Source organism: Agelaius tricolor, unplaced genomic scaffold (assembly GCF_023055355.1).
Source record: "Agelaius tricolor isolate 1412-34295 unplaced genomic scaffold, bAgeTri1.0.p SCAF_2, whole genome shotgun sequence".
Lineage (NCBI taxonomy): Eukaryota > Metazoa > Chordata > Aves > Passeriformes > Icteridae > Agelaius > Agelaius tricolor.
In genome coordinates, this window is record NW_027269262.1 from 61294258 (window position 1) to 61315675 (window position 21418).

The following is a 21418-nucleotide window of genomic DNA, read 5'->3' on the forward strand; positions in this document are numbered from 1 at the left end:
CTTACTCCCCACCACCACTATGATGCTGAAAGAAGAATGAAACTGTTCTCCTACCAAATTGCACATCTGATAATTATCTCAAATTTACAAGCTACAATTAAACATATTTTTCCTATACACTTGGATGCTGCTATTTTAAAACTCTTGATGAAGTTCTGCTTTGGGCTATCTTCATTTCACTGCTGAATTACAAATTTTCATTGTATAACTTGCATCTTAACTTCAAATCCACTGGAATCTCTTTGGATGAAAAGGCCTAAATGAGTAATAGCTATTAAAATTTCCAGACCAAAACAAAAACAAAATCCACATCAAGGCAAAGCTAAGGTTGAAAAGGAGACTCAGTTACTTAAGGTATAAAGCATAATGGCATATTGTATAAAGCATAAATTATCCCAAAAGTAAACATTCCAAAACCCCCAGGAAACTCAGGATTAAAGATGAAAACTTAAAAGGAATCCAAACATCTTGTATTATTGAAATGCAGTATGAAAGCCTCCAAAACAAACTTAGATCAGCCCTGCAGCAGCACCACATTGTAAACCAGAAATTATGATTAATGCGTTTAGTATCTGTGGCCTGAAATTAGCCTAATGCGTATTTCAAAGGTAATTTTTCATTTTGTTCCTTTGTATGCAACAAATGACTATGACAAGCAATAGAAGGTGAGTTACAGGAGAAGAATAATGGTATATTAACCGTGTTATGAGTTCCACTGCAGAGCTGGTCAATAGTTGACTATTTAGAAATAGAAGATGTCCATCATGAGTGTGAAGCTGTAAGCAAAACACTGTTGTACCATGCATAAATGTTTCATTACTGTGAAAGAAACCATTTCTGGCTGGAGCAGTAAACCTCAATCAGGAAAGGCTCCATTAAATTTAATAACTTGTTGAAAGATAAACAAGTGGGATTTCAATTCTTAAAATTAAGCAGATATTAAAATCTGAGAAACAAACTTCTTACATTACACAGGTTACCTATCTAATCTGTGCAGACAGAACTTTTCCACAGAACAACAAGAAAAAGAGTAAGAGAAGATAAACATTTGCCAAAAATATCAAGGCCCAAAACACACATTTAGTTTCAAAATTCTTTTATTGCAGTTGCATAATAGAGATAAATATCTAAGAGCAAAATCCAGTAAGTCCCATTTATTTTCCTTTGGAACAATTCTGCGAGCTGGTTTATGATAAAGAACAAAAAGTTGCACTACATTTAGGAACATTTTGTTCTTTAAAACTGGTCAGACAGGTGGGAAATATTAAAGTACTACAAATTAAATGAATAATTTTCCACTTCAGCTTCATTTCCCTAACTGAACAAGTCCAAGCAAAAGAAATGATGGTATTTTCTGCTTTGGAGATACATATCAACTGATAATGCACTTCAAGCTATATTAATTTGATTAAAAAGTTTATCCTTAATAACCTGAGACATCAATCCATGTATAGCTTCTATGGTGGTCTTGCAGCTGAAAAACAAGCATAAATTCAATGTTGGACAAAAACTGAACTGAACTGTCATTTTCCTTGAAGATATCCAGCTGTTTTGGAAGTTCAGGGTGCCCATAACCCCATGAATCTTAAAAACTGTCCAGAAAGGAACAGTCACATACAGCAATTTAGCTATTGTTGCCAATACCTTTTTGTTACTTAAAAAGCAAACTAACTGTACACACAAAACCACAGAAATAACAGAAAGCTTTGTCTTGCAATTTATGACATCTTACATTAACAATAGCAAGTAGGCTCTATGGTCATCTGAACAAAGAAAAAAAAATCCTTAGGGGAATGGAACTATCAGGTGATATTATCAATACCTGCAGGCTCTCACTGCTCTCTACCTTTATCTCCTTTGCCCAAGCCCAGGACAGTAATGTACAGTAACCATGGTTCCTCTGAGAAACTTTACATGGAACATTAAAGAAAAGTTTATAAAACAAATCAGTTATTGGTCAAAATATGTAATGTGAAAAGCAAAACCTTCAAAGAGCTGAGAGGATTCCTATTGATGCAAGTTTTCCCCAATGTCTGCCATAGGGCAATGTAGTGTCAAACTAACAAATAAAAACAGACTGTAGAAATGCAAAAGATGAATCAGGACTGAAAGCATGGAGAATCAGGGACAAATTACTATTACACAGATAAAGGAATCCTAGGGAAAGCAAGCTTGGAGCACAACTTGGCTAATGTATGTGTTCCCTTAGAAAATGGCTTAGAGATGTGCATGAACAGTAACAGAACTTATCACACAGCCCAGTGCAAGCACCTTGATGATAATGCTTTACAGCACTGTTCTCCCTAAGCAGGTATGTCTAACAATCCTTTAGTGATCTTTGCAGCCTTATTTCTTCAGAGTAATTTAGGGTGACACCAAATTAATTGTCCTGTGTCTGCATAGGCCTTCTACTGACTTTTCTGTTAGGAAAGATCACTAATTGAAGAAAAGCATGCATCTCTAAAAGTGTTACACTCAGTTTTGGGAACTATGGTAGCTTTTGTTGCACAGGAAAGCAGAATTTTTGACAAAAACAATTCCTTCCAATCCCTTACAGTTTATAAACTAACTACTGATGAAGACTAAATAAAAACAGAAAAGAAAAATGGCTAGAACTGCTGCAACAAATAAGTAGTATGATCTGAGAAAGAGCTATTTCTTAGAATAACTATAAACATGTGAGAGCAAGGGGAAAATAAAATGCAGTCAGTTTTATGTGACTCCAGACAGTAATGCAAACTTATCAGCAACTTCCTCCTCCTCATGTCTTTAAAGCATTGCTATTCTGTTTCCCTACAGGAACTGGGAGGTATCACTTAGCCTGCTTGCTGTGAGCTAGCAACAGCATTAACTCCACTGCAAATGTATTCTGCAATTAATATAAATATTAAATGAGTGTTAATTTTTATAAAGTCAACCCCCCTCCAACTTGATGTCATGTTTGTTAGGAAACTTGTAAGAGCTGTTAACTTTCCAGAACAATAAACAAATGTGTGTCAGGAGGAGAGAATACCAGGAAACTATTCTGTTAGCAAGATAAAGTGATGGGGAAGGGGAGAGAAACCCTCAAAGTCTGAAAACATGCAAATGCAAACATCCCAGATTTTGTTCAATTTTTGCACTCTGTTCCAAGGGATTCTACAGAATTGTTTCCTTATTCAATGTAATGACTACATCTCACTCAGAATACTCCTAAGATGCATGCGAGTTCTGCCTTCTCCATAGATGGACCTGAGTTTGTACCACTGTATAAAGTGCAGTATTTCTTGGTTTTCAAAGTCTGAAATTTGCCAAATACAATGTACTCGAACAACCCAGCTGTATGAGCTGTTGGGTTACAATTAACCTCTGTTAAAAGATTTTACTTGGAAAAATGGTGACTCTAACATGATATAGTCTAAGCACACATATAATTCTTAAGACTATTGGGAAAGAGATGTGAGTATTACTGAGGAGCAACTTGTGTACTTCAAAGCTCAAAATAAGCAGAGCTGATCACCAATAAACATAAGGAAAACTGAGGGAAAATACTGCAACTTCTTTGAAATAATGTTGTACACCTAGTGATAAGAAGTTTATTAACTTACAACAGCAAGTATTTGCTGTCAGGCAGGGTAGCTAAATATAAAGGCCAGAATATCTGTAAGGTACTTCTTAAAAAAAAAAAACCAGCAAAAACCCAAGCTTTTCTTATTTCTTAAAAAAGGTACATTAATGAAGAAATAGGAAAAAAAGAGTTGATAATTTTTACATTAGTAAAAGTATTAGACAAGTGTAAACTAAACTTACTGAACTGTTAACAGAAGTTCTTAAAATCATGTTCCATACCATAATTTCACTTACTGTGAGTTTCAACCTGATTGACCATAAAAATGTGCTAATTTCTAGCAAAGTTACAATTTTGCATTAGAGAGAAAACATTTTTCTGTTTGCCAGATACAGATGGAATTTTACAACTTTTTTGTTTAATAAACTGGAGTTAAATTTATCCCAAACCCCATAAAATTAAAAATTCGTTGTAGTTTTAATAGAGGCAAGATTTTCTTTAACTTTCAAAAACAACTAGTGACTTCTGGAGTCTTTCATTTCTATCTATAACCTAATTCTTATCTCTAATCTTCTCAGGTTACAATTACAGGCATGAGAAAAGTTTGAAACCAAATAATACTTTTTACACAAAGAACACATGGATGTGTTATCTTACCTGTCTCTTGTTGCTTTTGCGAGTTTGTCTTCTGACTTTTTGTCATGAGTCTCTAAACCCAGCATGAAACTGCCCCTTCCAAGCTGAGCTTCTGACTGTTCTAATTTTTCAGACAAATCAAAGACTTGGCCAGTGGTATAGTCAGCATTCTTAGGAGAAAGAAAGTAATCAATATTTTGAATTTAGGCTATAAATTCAAGCATTTGTACACAAAATAAACCACATCTGTGAAACGTTTTTAAAAGTGTAGTGCTGCATGTTTGAATCTATATCTGCAATTGAAGTGATATAGAACATGAGTGGTGGTTAAGAGAACAGAAGCTGAACATCTGACAAAATGCTCAATCCCTAAAGCCTGAATTGGGTTCTTTTTATCACTTTCAATCCATGTCCCAAGTTAAGTAGGAGTAAGTAAAATTCTCTTGGTCAAAACCAAGAGAAAAAAAATTGGCTTCTGCAGAGGAAAGGTTTTGATGCTCAGCTGTTACACTGAAGGTTTACCTGTACTGTTTCTGTTGTAACCTAGTTTTAACAGTTCCATTGTTTCTTTTCTCTTAAATTTTTACTTATTAAACACTGTTATTCATTGCAGTGCTCTATAGATAGAAGGTTAAAAAGTATTTAAGACAAAATCTGAATATATAGAGAGAACTCAGTAAAATTAAACATGTTATTCCCACCTTCTACTTTTACAGAGCAGATATGAGGAACATTTCAGTATTTATGATTAGGAAAACCTTCCCTTCTTGTTTTATTGGACAGATTCTTAATGTGGGGTCTATATCTATCAGTGTTCTATTAAGCATTTTACAGCAGAGGGCCTGGCTTTCAGGCTCATGAATGAATCAATGCACACAACTGTGGTACTTACAGTGAGCAGACTAGAAGAACTGAGAGTGTTCACCCAGTACTTGTTCCACAACAGCTCAAGCAATTTACGATCCAAAGATGATTTAAAGTATGAGACTTCTAAAGCATAATACCTTTAAAAACAAACATGCGAACAAAATAAGTGTCCATCTAAGTATGTCTTGCTTGACTGTCACATCCAAAGTACATGCAACTCAAAAAATCCTTATCAATGGCAAATATGTTCAAAAATTCAAAGCACTTAGGGTTAATGCCAGTTCCAATTCTCTGTATAAGTAATTCATATATAGATTTAATACACAATCCCCACACAAACTGCTGTGTTCTGTTAAATGAGATTGCCAGAATTTTTAAAATGATTCTCTTAACAACATATTCCATGCCTGGGTTCTTCAATACTGTAGTAACTTACAGATGATTGTAGCTTTGCATGTATCACTTCTAACTTCTTGAGGAATGCCTGGTAGCAGTAAATGTTACAAACAGGCAAACAATCCTACATCCTACCACACCTATTTTGAAAGCCAGGCTTTAGTGGTGTTATAAATTAACACTCCCAGTAATGCAAGAAAAGGATCTGCACAGCACTTGCCCCTACTGAGAAGAGCAGTGGGATCACAGCCTCCCCAGTCCTGCTGATCAATCGACATCTGACCCGACAAGGCATCACTACTTAAGTGCTCAGAAATCAGCTGCTAAAGCTTTTAGCCAGGTTCATCTTTGTTCTGCAGGGTTCTCCCTTAAACGTCTCCTGATAAATGCCACTAACCCCATTTTCACAAAACCAAGAGTGCTAAAGCAACAGTGAACTTCAAGATTTGAAACACTACAAGAAATTTACTTTTCCAAATTGAATCACTAACCTAAACACAAACACACACACACAAAAAAAGTTACTAGTTTTTTTGTTACTTACTGTTTACAATGCACACCAAAGTCTTCTATTTTATTGAGTGGAATAGTCTGGTATTCAGAGGGACCTTCATCTGGAGGTTTATAGCCCTAAAAATTTAACAAATGGCAAAAATGACACAGTAATTCTGAGGCTTTTCAAAATGCCTAAACTTTACAAAAAACTTTCTAGTTAATGCAATTCTAGTTGTTTTTAGTTGTTTTTTTTTTTTTTGTCTAGAGAAAATGACATTTCCCTTGGTAGTCTGAAATTTGGAATTTTCCTGGATCTCAGGTTTACATTTGGCTTTACTAGTTGTACTGGTCATTACATTTGTAGGTTTATCAAAAGCAAACTAGTGGTCATAGTTGAGTTTTTTCAAATGAGTAACAAGGCAAGCTATGATTAGATAATTTCTTAGATCAAAGAAAGGGCAAACTTCTTCTTAGACAGTATTTCTCTACCTGTTCTTGGAAATTTTGAGGGAAGATTTGAGAAGAGGGAACAAACATCCATGGATATGCCTTAGAGATACCTAAAATTTTCAGTTGCTTGTTTAGCCAAGATGGTGCCATTCACAGCTACCGACTAAGCAAGAACTGCCTGCAGTCCACTGTGAGAACTCCATAAAAATATGCTTCTCATAGGCATTTTCCAGATATGATTTGGTTTTCAGGTACAGGATTCTTCTCCCTGTTCAAAATTCTCTAAGTATTTATGAAGAGATTTTGCCCACAGAAGTGAATATTCTCCTGAATCACAAACTGTTCTAATATATCTTATGTTTTTGTCAACACAAAAATAATGCCTGGACCTCTCACAATCATTTTTGTTAATTAGAAAATTTAATTTTTATTAAGCAATTAATTTTGGTAATTGTTTTATTGGATGCCTGTCTGAAGTTCTTGATGAGTCACTCACAACTGGGTATTTAGAAGATATACCTGAACTTCACTGGACTGAAATTAAATAGCACAGCAAGAAGTATACATGAGAGGATTCCTTTGGAGACCTAGATCTCCAATACTGATGTGATTTCTTAGTTTTAAGCCTAACCCACACTGTTTAATTAATTTTTTTGTACATCAGTCTGTGAAGATTCATAATATTTATTTGAAAAAGTTAAGTAGATAGTTTTGAACCTTCCTTTTCTAAAATGAAAAGCAAATAACAACATATTAAACATGTGATTAATATTTGGTTTTAGGTCTAAAAATAAACAGAGAACACCTAACATAAAACAATTCTGATGAATGCTACCTACAACTATATCCATTAAAAACAGCTATATAGAGATACATAATTCTGGGACAGCTCCACAATCTGGACAGTGTAATTGATTTAACACTGCCAAAACTCTATGAAAACCAAAATAAAAGTCAACCTTTATAAATGTAATCCAATATCCAAAGGCATGCAGAAAAAAGTGTATGGACACATTTTCCTTTGGAATGAACATTCAGTATGGGACAGCAGACCAAACTCAGACAATCATTTAAAGACAGTTCAGTGTTCACACACTAGATAATTCTCGGTAATTTTAGCCATTTACCTTAGGATATGTCCTAAAAGCTCCAAGATTTACTTTTCCTGCAGATATTGTTCTTGTTGGATCAATCTGTAGAAATACAGGTAATACTCATTACATACATTTTATTATTTATTACAGGCTTAAATTAAGTTTATAGTAATTTTATTTCAGAAATGCAATTCATGCAAATTGTGTCATAAACAGTACTTTTCTGTTGGTATAAGACTCTCTAAAAAGAGGGACTATCAGTAACACTCAGTGAATTATTTTTTAAACTAATTTTCCTTATTTCCTAAGGAAATAATGCTTAAGAATGATACCATAACTGAAACAATGCAGTGAACATGGTCTAGCCAAGCAACACGACTGGTTTGCCCAGTATGTGGCCAGCAAAGCAGAAGGAGTGGCACCAGTTTAAAGTGTGGATCTAACACCTCATCATACAAAGTACACACTGCTAAAATGCTAAGAGACAGAAATCCAAAAATCCAAAAATGATTCCCCTCAACGTGATTTGCTGTGCAGGGTTCTCACCACCAGCCAGTACTTACAACCACTGCTACGAAGGGTTCCTGAAATTGCTGGTTAAGCATCTGGGTACTGACGTCGATGCCCGAGAGCCAGCAGCCGTAGCCGGGGTGACTGTGGTACCAGCCGATGGCATTTTCCAGGCGTCCCACCTAAGAAAGAGCAGGGAAGGAACAGCCCCGGCGTTCAGCTCCGTTCCCAAAGCACCGCTGCCCTCCAGCGGCACTTCCCGAACGCTGCAAGGCGCGCCAGGATAAACGGCAACTTCCATGCATGGTGAAATATTCCCTAGAAACCATACGAGCAGCACTGGCATTCTCTGCTGCGGCTGCTGCCACGGCACAGAGGCCTTCAAGGAGCCTGGAGCTCCTTCTTCGGTGACAGCTGGAGTACAGAAGGGGTTCCACACAGCTGGATGGTGAGCAGCAGCTGCTCAGCAGGGCTGAGAAATTTCTTAGTGATATAACACAAGTATATCTAACCTCACATAATGTAGGGACCATCAGTAGAGAATTAATTATTTAGTATGGTAACATATCTCACAGGCATATACTATTAGATTAGTGGTAGGTTTAAAAAATAACTTCAAAGGCATGCTTTCAAACACCAGAAGTGACAGAAATTATTGCCTGGAGACAGGTTTAAAAGGCAAAAGATGAATTTTGGACAACTTTTTCCCAGATAAAACCTCAAAATAGGAGTTTCCAAATAATACACCTGGCGATCTCTAAAAATGCTGGAAGAGAAAGGAGAAAAGCCAAAAAATCCCAGGAGAATAAACATCCAATGAACTGAATTTTTGTAATCCTCTCTAAGGAATTGTTTACTGGCTGCTCCAGTAACGATGAGACAGAACACCACAAACTGCCTACTTTATTTTTTAACTGGTGAAGAATATTTATATTTTCTTTGCAACTCCCATGAGAGAGACCAACAAAACACTAAAGAAGGTATGTTATTTTTCCAAGCCAAATGATACATCTGAACTGCATTAAGACCAGCTCCTGTCCATGGAGAATCAAGTAACTGGAATGGCAGCATCTATAAAGCACTTCTATAGGGGGATATATTAACTAGCACCTAATGGTAGAAAGAGCTGTTCCAGGAACAAGTGCTTGCCAAAATCAAATATGAAATAGCCAGCCCAAAAACTCTGCCAGAGCACCAGGAAAGCTGAGTTATTTTATTTGCACATAAGTTCATTTTCAAAATCATCAAACCATCTACAGACAAAACTGAACAACATAAACAATGGGAAAATAAACATTTCCTGTCACATAAGAACTCCTACAGAAACCTGGACTGTTTTAAACATAAGACAAGCTGTTTACAATTTTATGCTACATATTTATCACTTTGAAATTTGGTATTTCTACCTAAGAATGGGATTCTATGAATATATCTGTATTTAAAGATAGCATGAGTGTATCTTTAGGCAAAGACATCTCTTCAAGTTACCTACTTTTTGCAACAAGAGTATTAGCATCACAACATTGTTTTCAGAGGAAACAAACGAGATTAAATGAATTATTTCTGCATTTTCTCACAGGGATGAATTATTTTAAGAAGCCCCAGAACATAAATATTTCTGCATTATGTTTACTCTTTGCTGATGTTATGATTCAGCCTAATGCACATCCATTTCAATATCTTCAACTCCATGTAAGGCTATGAATGTAAGTCCAACTCTCCAAAAGAGCCCAAATACTCCTCTGTTATGTCCACTTAGTATCTAAGGGGCTTCTAATTTTAGCTGGTTTAAAAATCAGTGGGTCAACTGGGTATCAAAACTGTTTGAGCCTGGAGAGTTAAAGTTATTTCAACTCTTATTTCTAGTATAGAATTGTCCTGTATTGGAAGAGGCACATCAGCAAATGCCCTGATGTGCTGTGCTGGTTTCCACATCAGAGCCAAGCTGTATTTCTGTTATCCCTCTGCACATGAGAACTTCACTGTATAGTCAGCTTTAATATGAGGTGGATCTCTGAATAGAAAGTGACAAAGATGGGAAACAGACAAGTCAGTCTGTTAATCTAAATTTCCAAAAATAAATATGAATAATTAAGTTCAACTGAAACTGATTTATTCCTTCAGTGGCATTTTCTTCACAAATATGTCTTTTTTAATGGAAAAGAGCAGCATGCTGGACACTAAGACCTCAGAAGAAGGTAAGAATAAATGTCATAATTCTGATCTACAAATACTAAGTATGTCCAATGCACACATAGATTTAATTTTGCATACTGTTTTTAGAAAGAAGTATCAGTTATTTTAGAGAAACACTCTCTCACCCAGCCAGCAGCCTCAGCCATAAAAACACTTCCTCAGCAATGAAAATAACTTACAAAGGAAAGGAGAATGCACTACTTTTCATAGAATCATTGAGGTTGGAAAAGACCTCCAAGATCATCGTGTCCAGCCTTTGATTACCTACAGTAAGCCAGGGAAATCTGTATGTGACAATGTTTACAGGCCCCTGCGTTCCGTGCTGCTGACATAGTTCTTACTGTCATGTTTGAGGAGAGACAGGACAATGGGCCAAGCACTTCATCACTGGGGGAGGGAGGAAGCCAGCAACCCCCCAGGGATGTTCCTGTAGCTCACCAGACGCACAGGATCTCCACGGGGAGGGTCAGACACCGCCTGCCAGCTCTCCTTACCTGCTTGGCGTTCTCGATGTAGGCAGCCATGTACTCGTAGGCGGCGGCCTGCGCGTTGACGCGGGTCTCTGTGCCCTCCACGGGCAGGGCGAAGCTGTCCATGATGATCATGGTCTCCCCGTCCACCTTGCCCAGCATGAGCCCCATCACCTCCAGATTGCCGCCGGACCTGGCGTGCATCACCATCTTCAGCAGCGCCAGCGCAGAGATCTTGCAGTACTTGAAGTAATGGTGGCTGCAGCAGCGCAGAGGCCGCGGAAGGGAAGGGAAGGGAAGGCAGAGCCCTCAGATCAGGCCGGTGCTCCCCGCCCAAACCGCCCGCCCGCTCCGCTCCGCTCCCACTCACTCCTTGGTCCAGGGCTTGGCCGCCAGGATCTCCTGCTGCTGCTTGCGGTCGTACTTGTAGATCTCGTCGATGCTCTGCGCCTCCTGCATGTTGTTCGCCAGCTCCCAGGTCTTCTGCGCCATCCCGCTCCCGGAGGCGCCGCTCCCCGCCGCCGCCATCGCCCCGCTCCGGGCCCCGGCCCCAGGCCCTCTCCCGGCCCCGCTCCTCCGCACCGGGCCGCCGGCGGAACCAAGCGCGGCGCGGGGGGACGGACGGAAGGACGGACAGACAGTGGTACGGTCCGCGCAGGCCCGGCGCGGGCGGCGCTGCGCCCCCAGCGGCCGTGCTCGGCTCTGCACGCGGCTGGGCCCGAGCCGCTCGCCCCGTGAAGCGGCGCCGCAGAATCCCGACCCCGGCCGGGCCCAGGCCTTTCTCACTGTTTATCCATTTGTTTATTGACTTATGCTTTTTAAATTACTGTGACCAGTTCGGGGCTACTCAGTACGAGAGAGACACGGAACATCTGGAGCGGGTCCAGCGGAGAGCAACAAAGATGTTTAAAGGACGGGAGCATCACTTTCGCGAAGGAAGGGCTGAGGAAGCTGGACCTGTTCAGCCTCGAGAAAGAGACGACTGAGAGGGGGTCTTATTAATGTATATAAGTATCTAAAGTGGGAGGCGTCAAGAGGATGGAGCCAGGCTCTGCTGGGGGGTGCCAAGCAATAGGACAAGAGGCAAGAAAACTGATGAACAGGAAATTCCCTCCGAAGATGAGGAAGAACCGCTTTCCTGTGCAGGTGACCGACCACTGGAACAGATTGCCCAGAAAGGTTGTAGAGTCTCCCTCCCTGGCGATGCTCAGGAGCCGTCTGGATGCCATCCTGTGCCGAGTGCGCTAGGGTAGCCCTAAATGAGCACGGAGGTTTGACCGGGTGACCCTCTGTGGTCCTTTCGAACCTGCCCTACTCCGGGATGCTGGGGAGGCCCGCCCGCCGTCCCGTCGCCTCCCCTCCCGCTGCCTTTCCCCGCCCGGGAGGAGGCGGAGGCCGGGTCGCGCCGCCCTCCGGGGCAGCGGGGGGCGCTGCGCGGCGCCGCCCGCCGGGTTCCGGGGCGGCAGTAACGCGCGGGGCGCCGGCGGAGCCGCGGCTGCCTGTACCGGTGAGCGGGCGGCGGGGGCGGCGCGGCGCTCGGGGACCCTCCTCGCAGCCCCGCTGGGCGGTTCCATCGCCCGCATCGCTCACAGCCCGGAGCGGGCGGCGGCGGGAGCGAGGGGGGTTCGCTGGGCAGCGGGACGGGCTCCGGAGCGGGACGGGGCGGGGGCGCGCCCGGGGCGTACCGCCGGGTCTGGGGGGTCCCCGCGGGGGCGGCGGGGCTCGGCTCGGCTGGGCTGAGCCGGGCTCGGCTGGGCTGGTCCCGGCCCTCCGGTGGGGCCGCTTGTTGTGCGGCCGTTGCCTGACAACGGCGCCGCGATCCGGAAAGGGGCCGAGCCCCGAGTGCCGCATCCCCGCCCCGCAGCTGCTCCCTGGGGCGGCGGGGCCTCCGGGAGTGCCCCAGAGCTGCTGCCCCGGAGGGAGGGACGGGGAGAGGGCGGGAGGCGAGCGCTGCAGGCCGGGGGAGAGGCGCTTCCCCGAGCTGTGGCTCTTGGAGAAATAAACCTGATCTCCTGGGTCTGAAAGCTTTTCGAAATTAGTGTCTTTTTGGATGAAACTACGTGCTCTGAAAAATAGATAAGGCCTGTAGTGGAGGGAAAGTAACTCGCGAAACTTTTTGCTTGGTTGTTCAGAGTATAGATTGCCTCCTCAGTTGCGAAAAAGTCGCGTTGCATTAGTCAAGAGTTTATTATTTGTGAATGGCTAAACCCTGGAATCTGTGCTTTTTCAGCAATGAATTTGAAAGAAAAGTACATTATTCTAAGTGCCATTCACAAGGGTACAGAAGCAGTCAGTACTGATTCCTTAGGAAGTTTGAGTTAAACTTTAAGCAATGTTTCTTAATGACACAATTAGTAGCCGTGTAACTTGTAAGTACAATTACCAAACGTGGCATCCAGTTGCTCTTTCAAGGCATTTACCTCCTTGCCGGCCGTGCTGCAGTTCACGTGGATAGGAATTGCCATTTCGCCGGTGCTCCTGGTGATATTTCAATATTATGGTGGCTTAGAAGAGACGAAATCTGCTTGCACATACTGATTTTAAATTTTGTGCGTTTCCCTGAACAATTAGGAGGGGAAAGGAAAGATTAGAATGGAATACAGTAACCATCGCTTCAGGTGATAAAGTAGCTACACAATACCTAGGTAAATAAAGTACATACAATACATATGCACATAGGTGTTTTGGATACCTTGAATAGAGAGACATACATTGTTAACTCTCTTTGGGCATAGATCCAATGAAAATCTCGTGTTCAAACTTGACTTATTGTTCTTGAATATCTGCATGCTTTCTATTGCTTGGTATGCTTGCTTAAGTTGAAGTCTACCCAGGTGACTCTAATTACTTAGAGTTGCTTTTGTGAAAACTGAATAAGGAGAAGAGGCTATGAAAGTCAAAAATCTTCTTGAAGGAAAAAAGTATGTAAAAATATTTTATGGGACGTTTTCAGACAGTACATGAATATATAGCAGCAATATGTTTAATGGAATTTCACTTTGAATAATGCATTGTTTTGGGAATGCAAATTATCCAAGATTTAAAGTTGCAAGAGCTAAAGAAAGGCTGATAGATACGTGCTATCAAACTTTTTTTTAGAAATATCATTTACAAAATACTCTGTTTTCCAAAAAGCTAGAAAAATATACTTACACCTTGTAATTTTGAGGGCATATTCTGACTTTCCCTTTGCACATGCCCATGGAGCAATATCTCCCAGCTTGGTTTTGAATCTGCTACTTTTACTAGTAATTGCAAGGATCCAGAAATGCACAAAAAGAATTCAAAGGCATTGCTAAACTGAAAATAAATGATGTGTTCTGAAATGGTGTTGTAGTGTCAGGCTGTGCCTCAGTGTGTTTGTGCAGCCATGGGAAGTTAGCGTGAAGTTGACAGTTCCCTGTGAGCTTGGTGCTGTCACCTCCAAGACAGTTCACTGCACACCTGGGGGCTGTGGTAGCCCTCATCTCACATAGAACTATGTTCTTTATTTTTATTGTGATTAGTCATGATCTCTTCACATGGTACAGTAGATGATAAAATTGACTAATAGTCAGTAGCATATTTGCTTACATGCTGGTATATTTTTGGAACTTAACAGTGTATGCTTCACATTGAAGTTGTCACTCTTTTGCTTAGAATAACCAAGAAATTTTTCTTTTTTGGTATAATTTATTCTTTTTGCTTGTCTCATAAAGTTTGCACTCATGCATATTTTAAGAAGATCAAGTCAAGTAGAAGGATGTTAAGACATAAAATGTCTAGATATTTCCAAGAAGGATTTGGCTACACTTCCAGGCAACTGTGCTGTGTTAAAGGTATGCTGAATCAACAGTGCTGTAGCATTAGTCAGCTCAGTGTTCTCCAAGGCCTGCAGTTGCCAGCTTTCTTCACACCAGTTGAATTTTCTGTGGAGTTCAAATGTAACTGTTTTGTCTTTGGTTTTTAATTTATTATGTTGCTCTTTTGGGCAATATCATAGGAGTGCAGAATGCTGGAATATTAATTGTGTTCCTCATGCTAGTTAGAAAATAGACTGCAAAGACTCCTTTCCTTATGCTAGCTCTCAGAATAGGTTTGGTACCATTCCTATACAGTGATTTGGAAACAGTGCTGGAGTTTATAAATGCTGTTGTAAATAGAGATAGGAAATATAGATCTTACTGTCAGTGAGCTTTTGGAAAGGCTTCTCTCAGTGCCTCCTACATGTGGTAATTTTCCTCTTGATGACTGTGCAGCACTGGGTAGGTGATGAGACCAACTTATATATTTTTTTATTATGACATTGTTTCACCCTTTCAGAACAGTTTTTTTCATTATTGTTATGTAACATAATAGGCTAAATAAAATTTACCATGCCTGGAAACTTATCCTCTTTCAGATTTCTTTTATCCTTTATCAGTGTGCAAAACTAATGAGATTAAAGATTTAGGACAAATCAGATGGGGGGATTTATTTTCGGCATTGATTGTCCTGTATTACCACTAGGAATTGTAAATGGGTTGGCCTAGTTCTGCCTCCTTTGTAACAATATTATAATTTTATATTATGAATCAAAAAAGAGAAAAAGTTTAAAGGAGTACATTCTAAGGAATACATCAAGCAAATGTATTCTGTAAATTAATTTAGCATGCAGTTACTTCACCTTATCTTATAGAATCTGTGCATTTTTTATTTCCATTTTGTTTCTACTGAGAATCTATCCCAGTCTCTCTGGACACATTATTTTTATGTTTACCTGTGGGTCACCTTATTATTCTTGAGGTGGTGGTTTGGGGTTTTTTTGTTGCTGTTGTTTTTAAGTTCTTCAATCCTCTTCCTGAAACGGTTTTCTAATATACCTTTATCACTGGCCTCTTGTTTACTTCAATCACATAAAGATACTGAATTAGCCTCAAAAAAACCTGCTGTCTTCATTTAGATACTGGATATGATGGGATTTTCCAGGAACCTGCATAAACAATCCTTTTGCTTAAGCTGCATGAAGTGATTTGAGGTTCATAATTTTCTTAGCAATTTCGTCTCATGATAGTAAGTTAAGCACAGAATTAATTGTGGGATTTGGTCCTTATTTTAGACTGTGCATGTGTTTTGCACTTTTTGTACATTTTTCTAATGATTCCTTCATCCTTCATCCCATGTTTACTTTTCTGTGTTTTCTAATTTTGATTTTATAGCTCACTAGGAGTAAGCTTGTGCTAGCGTGTGGTGAACGTCATTGGTAGACTTGCAGTTAAAACAACCAACCCCAAATATTTCAACCATGTTAGGGAAAAAAGATTAGAGAAGTATCTTCAGTCTTGTCATCTGGAATCTCTGAATTTTCTCTCTGGTGAAACTTCAAGTAGCTCCTCCATGGATGGGTTTCCCAAGTCAGTTGTTTTGTTGACCCAGCAAATATCTTAAGGCTCATCGTTCTGAGGGAGAAATTTGATTATTTTTAACTGCTGTCTTAAGCAACAATAATTGAGCTTTACATTTTTGAGGCTCTCATGTAAATGCCACATTCTACATCTTTTCTGTAACCTAGAAATGATGGCAGATGATTTAGAAAAATTTATTGAAGACCAGAAGGCCAAGTTGGCACAAGATAAGGCAGAACTTGAAAATGGTCCACCTTACATGGAAATGAGGGTAAGAGTATTAAAAAGCTTTCCTGAATTTAAATACTTCTGTTGCCAAAGTCTTGACTGAAGCTTGTTTTTACTGTGCTCTTAAAACTGTATTTGTTGTTAAAGAATGTATTAAAGATTTATCTATTCAAAGTAATTTCCTACTTGAGTACTTTGTATCTTTATGTGGATTTTTAAAAACCTGTTTTCCACCAGGCATACACGGTAAGATTTGTGTTTTGTGAGAGAAGTTTTGTACATGGCTTTTATAACTCCTTCACCCCTCCCTAGGGAAGCTGATTAGCAGGGACCTGTCCTCTGCCCACCCCAGAGCTTGGATGTTGGAGTGGGAATGGAAGGTATAAATATCCTCAAAATTTCTGTTCCAAATACTATGAAATATAAAAGGCAAATAACAAAAAAAAAAAAAAAAATGTTCTTATCATAGTAATTTTAATGTGTCAATCCAGCATTACTATCAATCTGTCTGTTCTCCAATGCTAATAATTACATTACAAATGTTGTTCATTTATGTGATATTTCCTCTACTTTGTGATGCAGTAAGGCTTTTTGTTTTGTTTTCAGAATAAGGAATCAGAGAAGCTTTCTGAAACTAGCAAGATGTTAATCTCCATGGCTAAAGAAAATATACCTCCAAATAGTCAACAGAACTATCCTTTAGGTATAGTATATTTATTTTTATTATGTCTTTTATATTTAAGTAGCATTTAATTACCTTTGACAATTTTTAGAAGGGTATTACTGCTTTGTGTCTTTAATGATTAGGATGATCGTTGTAATTCAAGTGCATAATAATTGTTCAGTCTTCCAAAAGTCTTGGCGTTGTATGGGATTTTTTTGTAGTTAGGATTTTTTTTTTTTAATTTTTTTTGGGCAGGAAATATGCCAAAAGCTGTCTCGTTCTTGCAAGGTAGGGCCATTAAAAATACCCCAAATTAAGGAAAAAAAAAAAAAAGAAGAACAACCCAAAAAACTTGCTTGCCAGTCCTTGATAGGTGATATGTCCTTTCCTCTTGTATTTGGGTGGAGCAAAATCTTTGAAATTCCATTTTTCATCTGGACTTTACTGCAAAAGAGTACATTCCAGGGAAGCAGGGCCTTTTTTTTCCAGCCTCTTAGGAGTCCTAGTCCAACTTGGCTAAGATGCACACAGTTGAACTAATTTTTCTTTTAAATAGTGTCTTTCAGGCAGTTTAAACTGTTCCTATTGCTTTTGTAATTTTGTTACAATGTAGTTATTCCTTGTGCAAGGAAAAAACAAGTATTTAATTTTGATTGAAATCTTAACCAGGTGAAATAGTTAGATTTATTTTGATGTGGCTACCAGCTTAATATCTGTTTTCTTTATATACTGTCCTTTTTCTTCTTTTTTCTGTGTTCTTTGGGACATTTGATTGGAAATGTGTGATAGTGTTCTTGTCTTCATTTTTCTTGCTTGTCTTCTGTAGGCACTGCTGTTTTTTCTAGCTACACTTGTGTAGCTCAGGTTTGTCCTGAGAGTTTAGAGCTTTTCTGTACCCTATTTCTTGTTGATAATTAACTTTTTTCTTTCATGTGTGGACACTTTGGGCTGTTACCTCATTAATTTTCATACTGTGCCTACTGTAATTCTGGTGTAATTCTGCAGCTTCCAGTGGGATGGAGCTTGAGCTTGTCAATCTGTGGGTCTGAACTGGTCTTAGCTGCATAAATAAAACCATGGTTTTTATAGGGATGTTGTATAAATAGAACTTCCAGCCATCAGCAAGGCAAGCTCCTCAAAGACCTTTAGGGGAAAACTTCACTTAAAAGTACTTGAAATGATAATTGAATATTCCTTGCCTCCAGAAGTGATAATGGATAAACTTGGTTAGAGGGCAGCATTTGAAAAGGTATCTATCACATATTTTTGGCAGTTTTATTTGGTTCAGCAGGTTATTCCTGGTGTTGGTAATTCTTTTCCTGATTGAGGAAACATATGATACAGAAAACAGAACACAAAAGGTAGTATCCCACTGGCTGTGGCAGACAGTAAAGCTTTATTAATATTAAAATAGTTTTATTTCTTGTTGGAGAGCTATAATTGCATGTCATGTTGTGTTTGTTACTGTGAATTTGACCTAACTGTTGACACCTGAATATACTAAGACAATGAAGTATTACAGATAAGGGGCATTCAGGTGATCTTAAATGAAAAGAAAAGTAGGAGTTGCCATGTTGTGGTTTAATTCCAACTGGCAACTGAGCACAGCCACTCACTGACTCTGCACCAGCAGGGTGGGGGCAGAGAACTGAAAGAGTGAAAGTGAAAAAACTCATGGGCTGAAATAAAACCAGTTTAATAATTGAAAAAAGAAAGTAATGAAAAGGAAAATAACAAAGAGAAAGAAGTAGAATTCAAGAAGGACAGGTGATGCAAATGTGAAACAATTGCTCACCACCAACTGGTGCCCAGGTCATTGAGCAGCAGATCCCACCAACCTCCCTCCTAGTCTTGCATGATGCCATTTGGAATGGAATATCCCTGTGCTCTGGGGTCAGCTGTCCCAGCCATGTCCCCTCCCAACTCCTTGTGTGTCCCCAGTCCCCTCCATGGTAGGTGAGAAGCAGGAAGTGTGAGTAGTAACTGAAATATCCCTGTGTTATCAACACTGCTTCCTGCACAAATCCAAACCACAGCCCCATACCAGCTACTATGAAGAAAATTAACTACCCCAGGCAAGCCCAGCACTTTCTATAATAATCATTTGGGTGCTGAAATGGATGGTTGCTGATATTACTGGCTTGCTCTGCTTTAAAGCACTGTAATTTCCTGTGGATTAAATCAGATAGGACTTGTTCCTTGGTAGTTATGAAGTATATTTTATAGTTCTAGCAGTAATATTGAGGTTCAGACTGAATAAAGTTGCAGTTATTTCTCAACATTACATACGTGGAAATGTTTTTGTAAAAATGCATTTAAAATTGTAACATTTAAAACCAATCATTGTCAGTGTGATTATTTGTGGTTAATGGAATGTGAAATGGCAAATAGATGCAACAAATACAGAATAAACAAAAGTAAAAAAAAAAACAATTAAAAAGAAGGTATATCTCTTATTCTGTCAGAAGAATTCAGAAAAAGTTTGCATGAAATTAGGTTGAATGTATGTTAACTGGAGTGATTTTGCTCTGCTAGGCTCTCTCAGAGTAAGTTTTTGAAATGGGTTGTTTTCAAATATCCCCCAGATCACTACCCATAATTTTTATCTCAGTGCTTTTCTGGTGGAAAAAGTTCTTTCTAACAAAATTAATTTTAAACCACCTTTTTGAACACTTCACATATTTGAATCAAAGTACTGGATTCTCACTCCTTTTCTCCTTTATTTTTGGTACTGAAATTCAGTGGCAACTATGAAATCACTGAATTAATCTTTCCTCCAACTTGTTAGTTGCTTTTTATCTTTTTCTTGGTTTTCTAGAATTAATTCAATGGTAATTAGGCATAAAATAAAAGGCAAGAGCAAAGCTGAAACAAACTATTTCTTCTTCTGTATTCTATTCTGCTTTATAACTCCTTTTCTGAAGTTTGAAATGGTACATTATTTTTTTAAATGGAACTCACACTTACTTTATGTGCAAAATTAGGAGAAAAGGAACTTGCAGGTTGGGGAAGAAGTTCCTGTGCAGATTTTGGTTAATGGTTGGACTCTGCAGGCTGTTTTAGAATAGCATAGGAGATATTTAATCAGGTATTGGGTCCTTTGGTTCTGAATATCAGGCTGACTCCTGTTTGCCACTTCTTCCCTGTCACACTGTTTTCCTGGCTCATGAGGATAGAACAAATCAGAATGTATCTTGAGCCAGGCCAAACAAACTACCCTGCAATAAATCAGGACTGATCTAATAATAAGTCTTGAATTTCCTCTCTTCCCTTTTACTCCTTGCTACTAATTTTGCATAGATCATGAGATGTAGAAATGCTTTTAGAGAAACAATATGAAATAATAATAGTACACACACTCACTCCCACTTGTAATCTTTTTCATTAGTTGTGTGATTTTGTGGAATTCACTACTCTGTGGAGAGTGGTGAAAGTGACTGCAGAGAAGGGCTGCTGGGATAGGGAATATTTAATATAAAGTACTTTGAAATGCATTTTGGGAACAGCAAACATCTTGCATAGCATTATATTTTATTATATTTTACGAGTGCAGCTGCAATGAGACCTGAGCTGCAGTGAGTAATCTCAGAAAAGTACTAATGTGTTTTGGGTCTACTGAGGTGGAAAGAAAAATGATTATTATTTTTATCATATGGTAAGATTCTCTTTAGTTATGTAGGAGCAAACAAATTTTTCACATGCTAAACAAACAGCTTGTGCTTTCATTTGGGAAGTATGTTTTCAATTGTGTGGTAAACACAGCTTAACACAGCTTAAAATATCAGAATAATTTAGAAGCTCACTTGTTGAAGGAGATTTCTTTGGAAACTTTGGTACATTGGCAAAAGAAATATGTACAATATTCAAACAAATTCAGCTTATGTTGTTGTTGTTTTTTTTTTTTTTGTAATGGGAAGGAAAACTGAAAGGATGAGAGGAAAACCATCCAAATACCAGTCTAGTTTTCTATGCTTTTCACCCAACTACTCATACAGAGAAGGTGGTTTTTTTAGCTGTCATTTAATTACTGGTCCTATGGTTAATTCTTTTTTTTAATTCTTTTTTTATTGTTTGCGTCTAATAAAAATCCAGACGTAGCTTTTGCTTTGTATTGATGCAGAATAGTAAACAATGATATTTAATGATGTTAAACTTTCAGGTGACTATGGCTTGAGTCTGCCTCTTGGAGAAGAATATGAACGAAAAAAACATAAACTCAAAGAGGAACTTCGGCAAGATTACCGGCGATATCTTTCTCAGGTAAAAGATTTTTTTCTGGTTGTCTCTGGTTGCTTGACTTTAGTGAATCTCTTAAAATTATTCTGTCATTTAATTGAATGAAAATTAATATCTGTAGAAAAATTTTTAAGGAGGCATTCATTATGAGCGATGGCTGATTTTGAAGACTTGAGTGAAAGAAATTTCAAAATGTTTTGTTAATGTATTTTAGGCTTCTACAGATCTCATTGCCATGTGACTACATATTATTTAGTATATGACTT

At 38.9% G+C, this 21418-nt stretch overlaps 2 protein-coding genes across 13 annotated transcripts in view; one reads left to right on the forward strand and one right to left on the reverse strand.

The window, feature by feature from the left end:
• Window positions 1-1079: 1079 nt before the first annotated feature.
• On the reverse strand, window positions 1080-11296 carry COPS5 (COP9 signalosome subunit 5). Its single transcript, XM_071420624.1, has 8 exons — window positions 11032-11296; window positions 10686-10920; window positions 8049-8177; window positions 7519-7584; window positions 5991-6076; window positions 5076-5187; window positions 4205-4353; window positions 1080-1474 (listed from the first exon to the last, which is right to left on the reverse strand). Exons 1-8 carry the CDS (start codon window positions 11187-11189, stop codon window positions 1390-1392), a joined length of 1020 nt encoding a protein of 339 aa, XP_071276725.1. The 5' UTR covers window positions 11190-11296; the 3' UTR covers window positions 1080-1389.
• Window positions 11297-11340: 44 nt separating this feature from the next.
• Window positions 11341-21418, forward strand: part of CSPP1 (centrosome and spindle pole associated protein 1) — a 63720-nt gene continuing 53642 nt past the window's right edge. For 4 of the 12 annotated variants that reach the window (XM_071420592.1, XM_071420578.1, XM_071420609.1 and 1 more), the window contains exons 1-4: window positions 12438-14479; window positions 16192-16295; window positions 16859-16955; window positions 21076-21176. In XM_071420592.1, the coding sequence (XP_071276693.1) occupies window positions 14266-14479; window positions 16192-16295; window positions 16859-16955; window positions 21076-21176 (516 nt within the window). In that variant the 5' untranslated portion in view covers window positions 12438-14265. Of the gene's footprint in view, window positions 11808-11889; window positions 12169-12433; window positions 14480-16191; window positions 16296-16858; window positions 16956-21069; window positions 21177-21418 lie in introns of those variants that run through there. The other 8 variants (XM_071420607.1, XM_071420599.1, XM_071420556.1 and 5 more) reach the window with 8 other exon arrangements.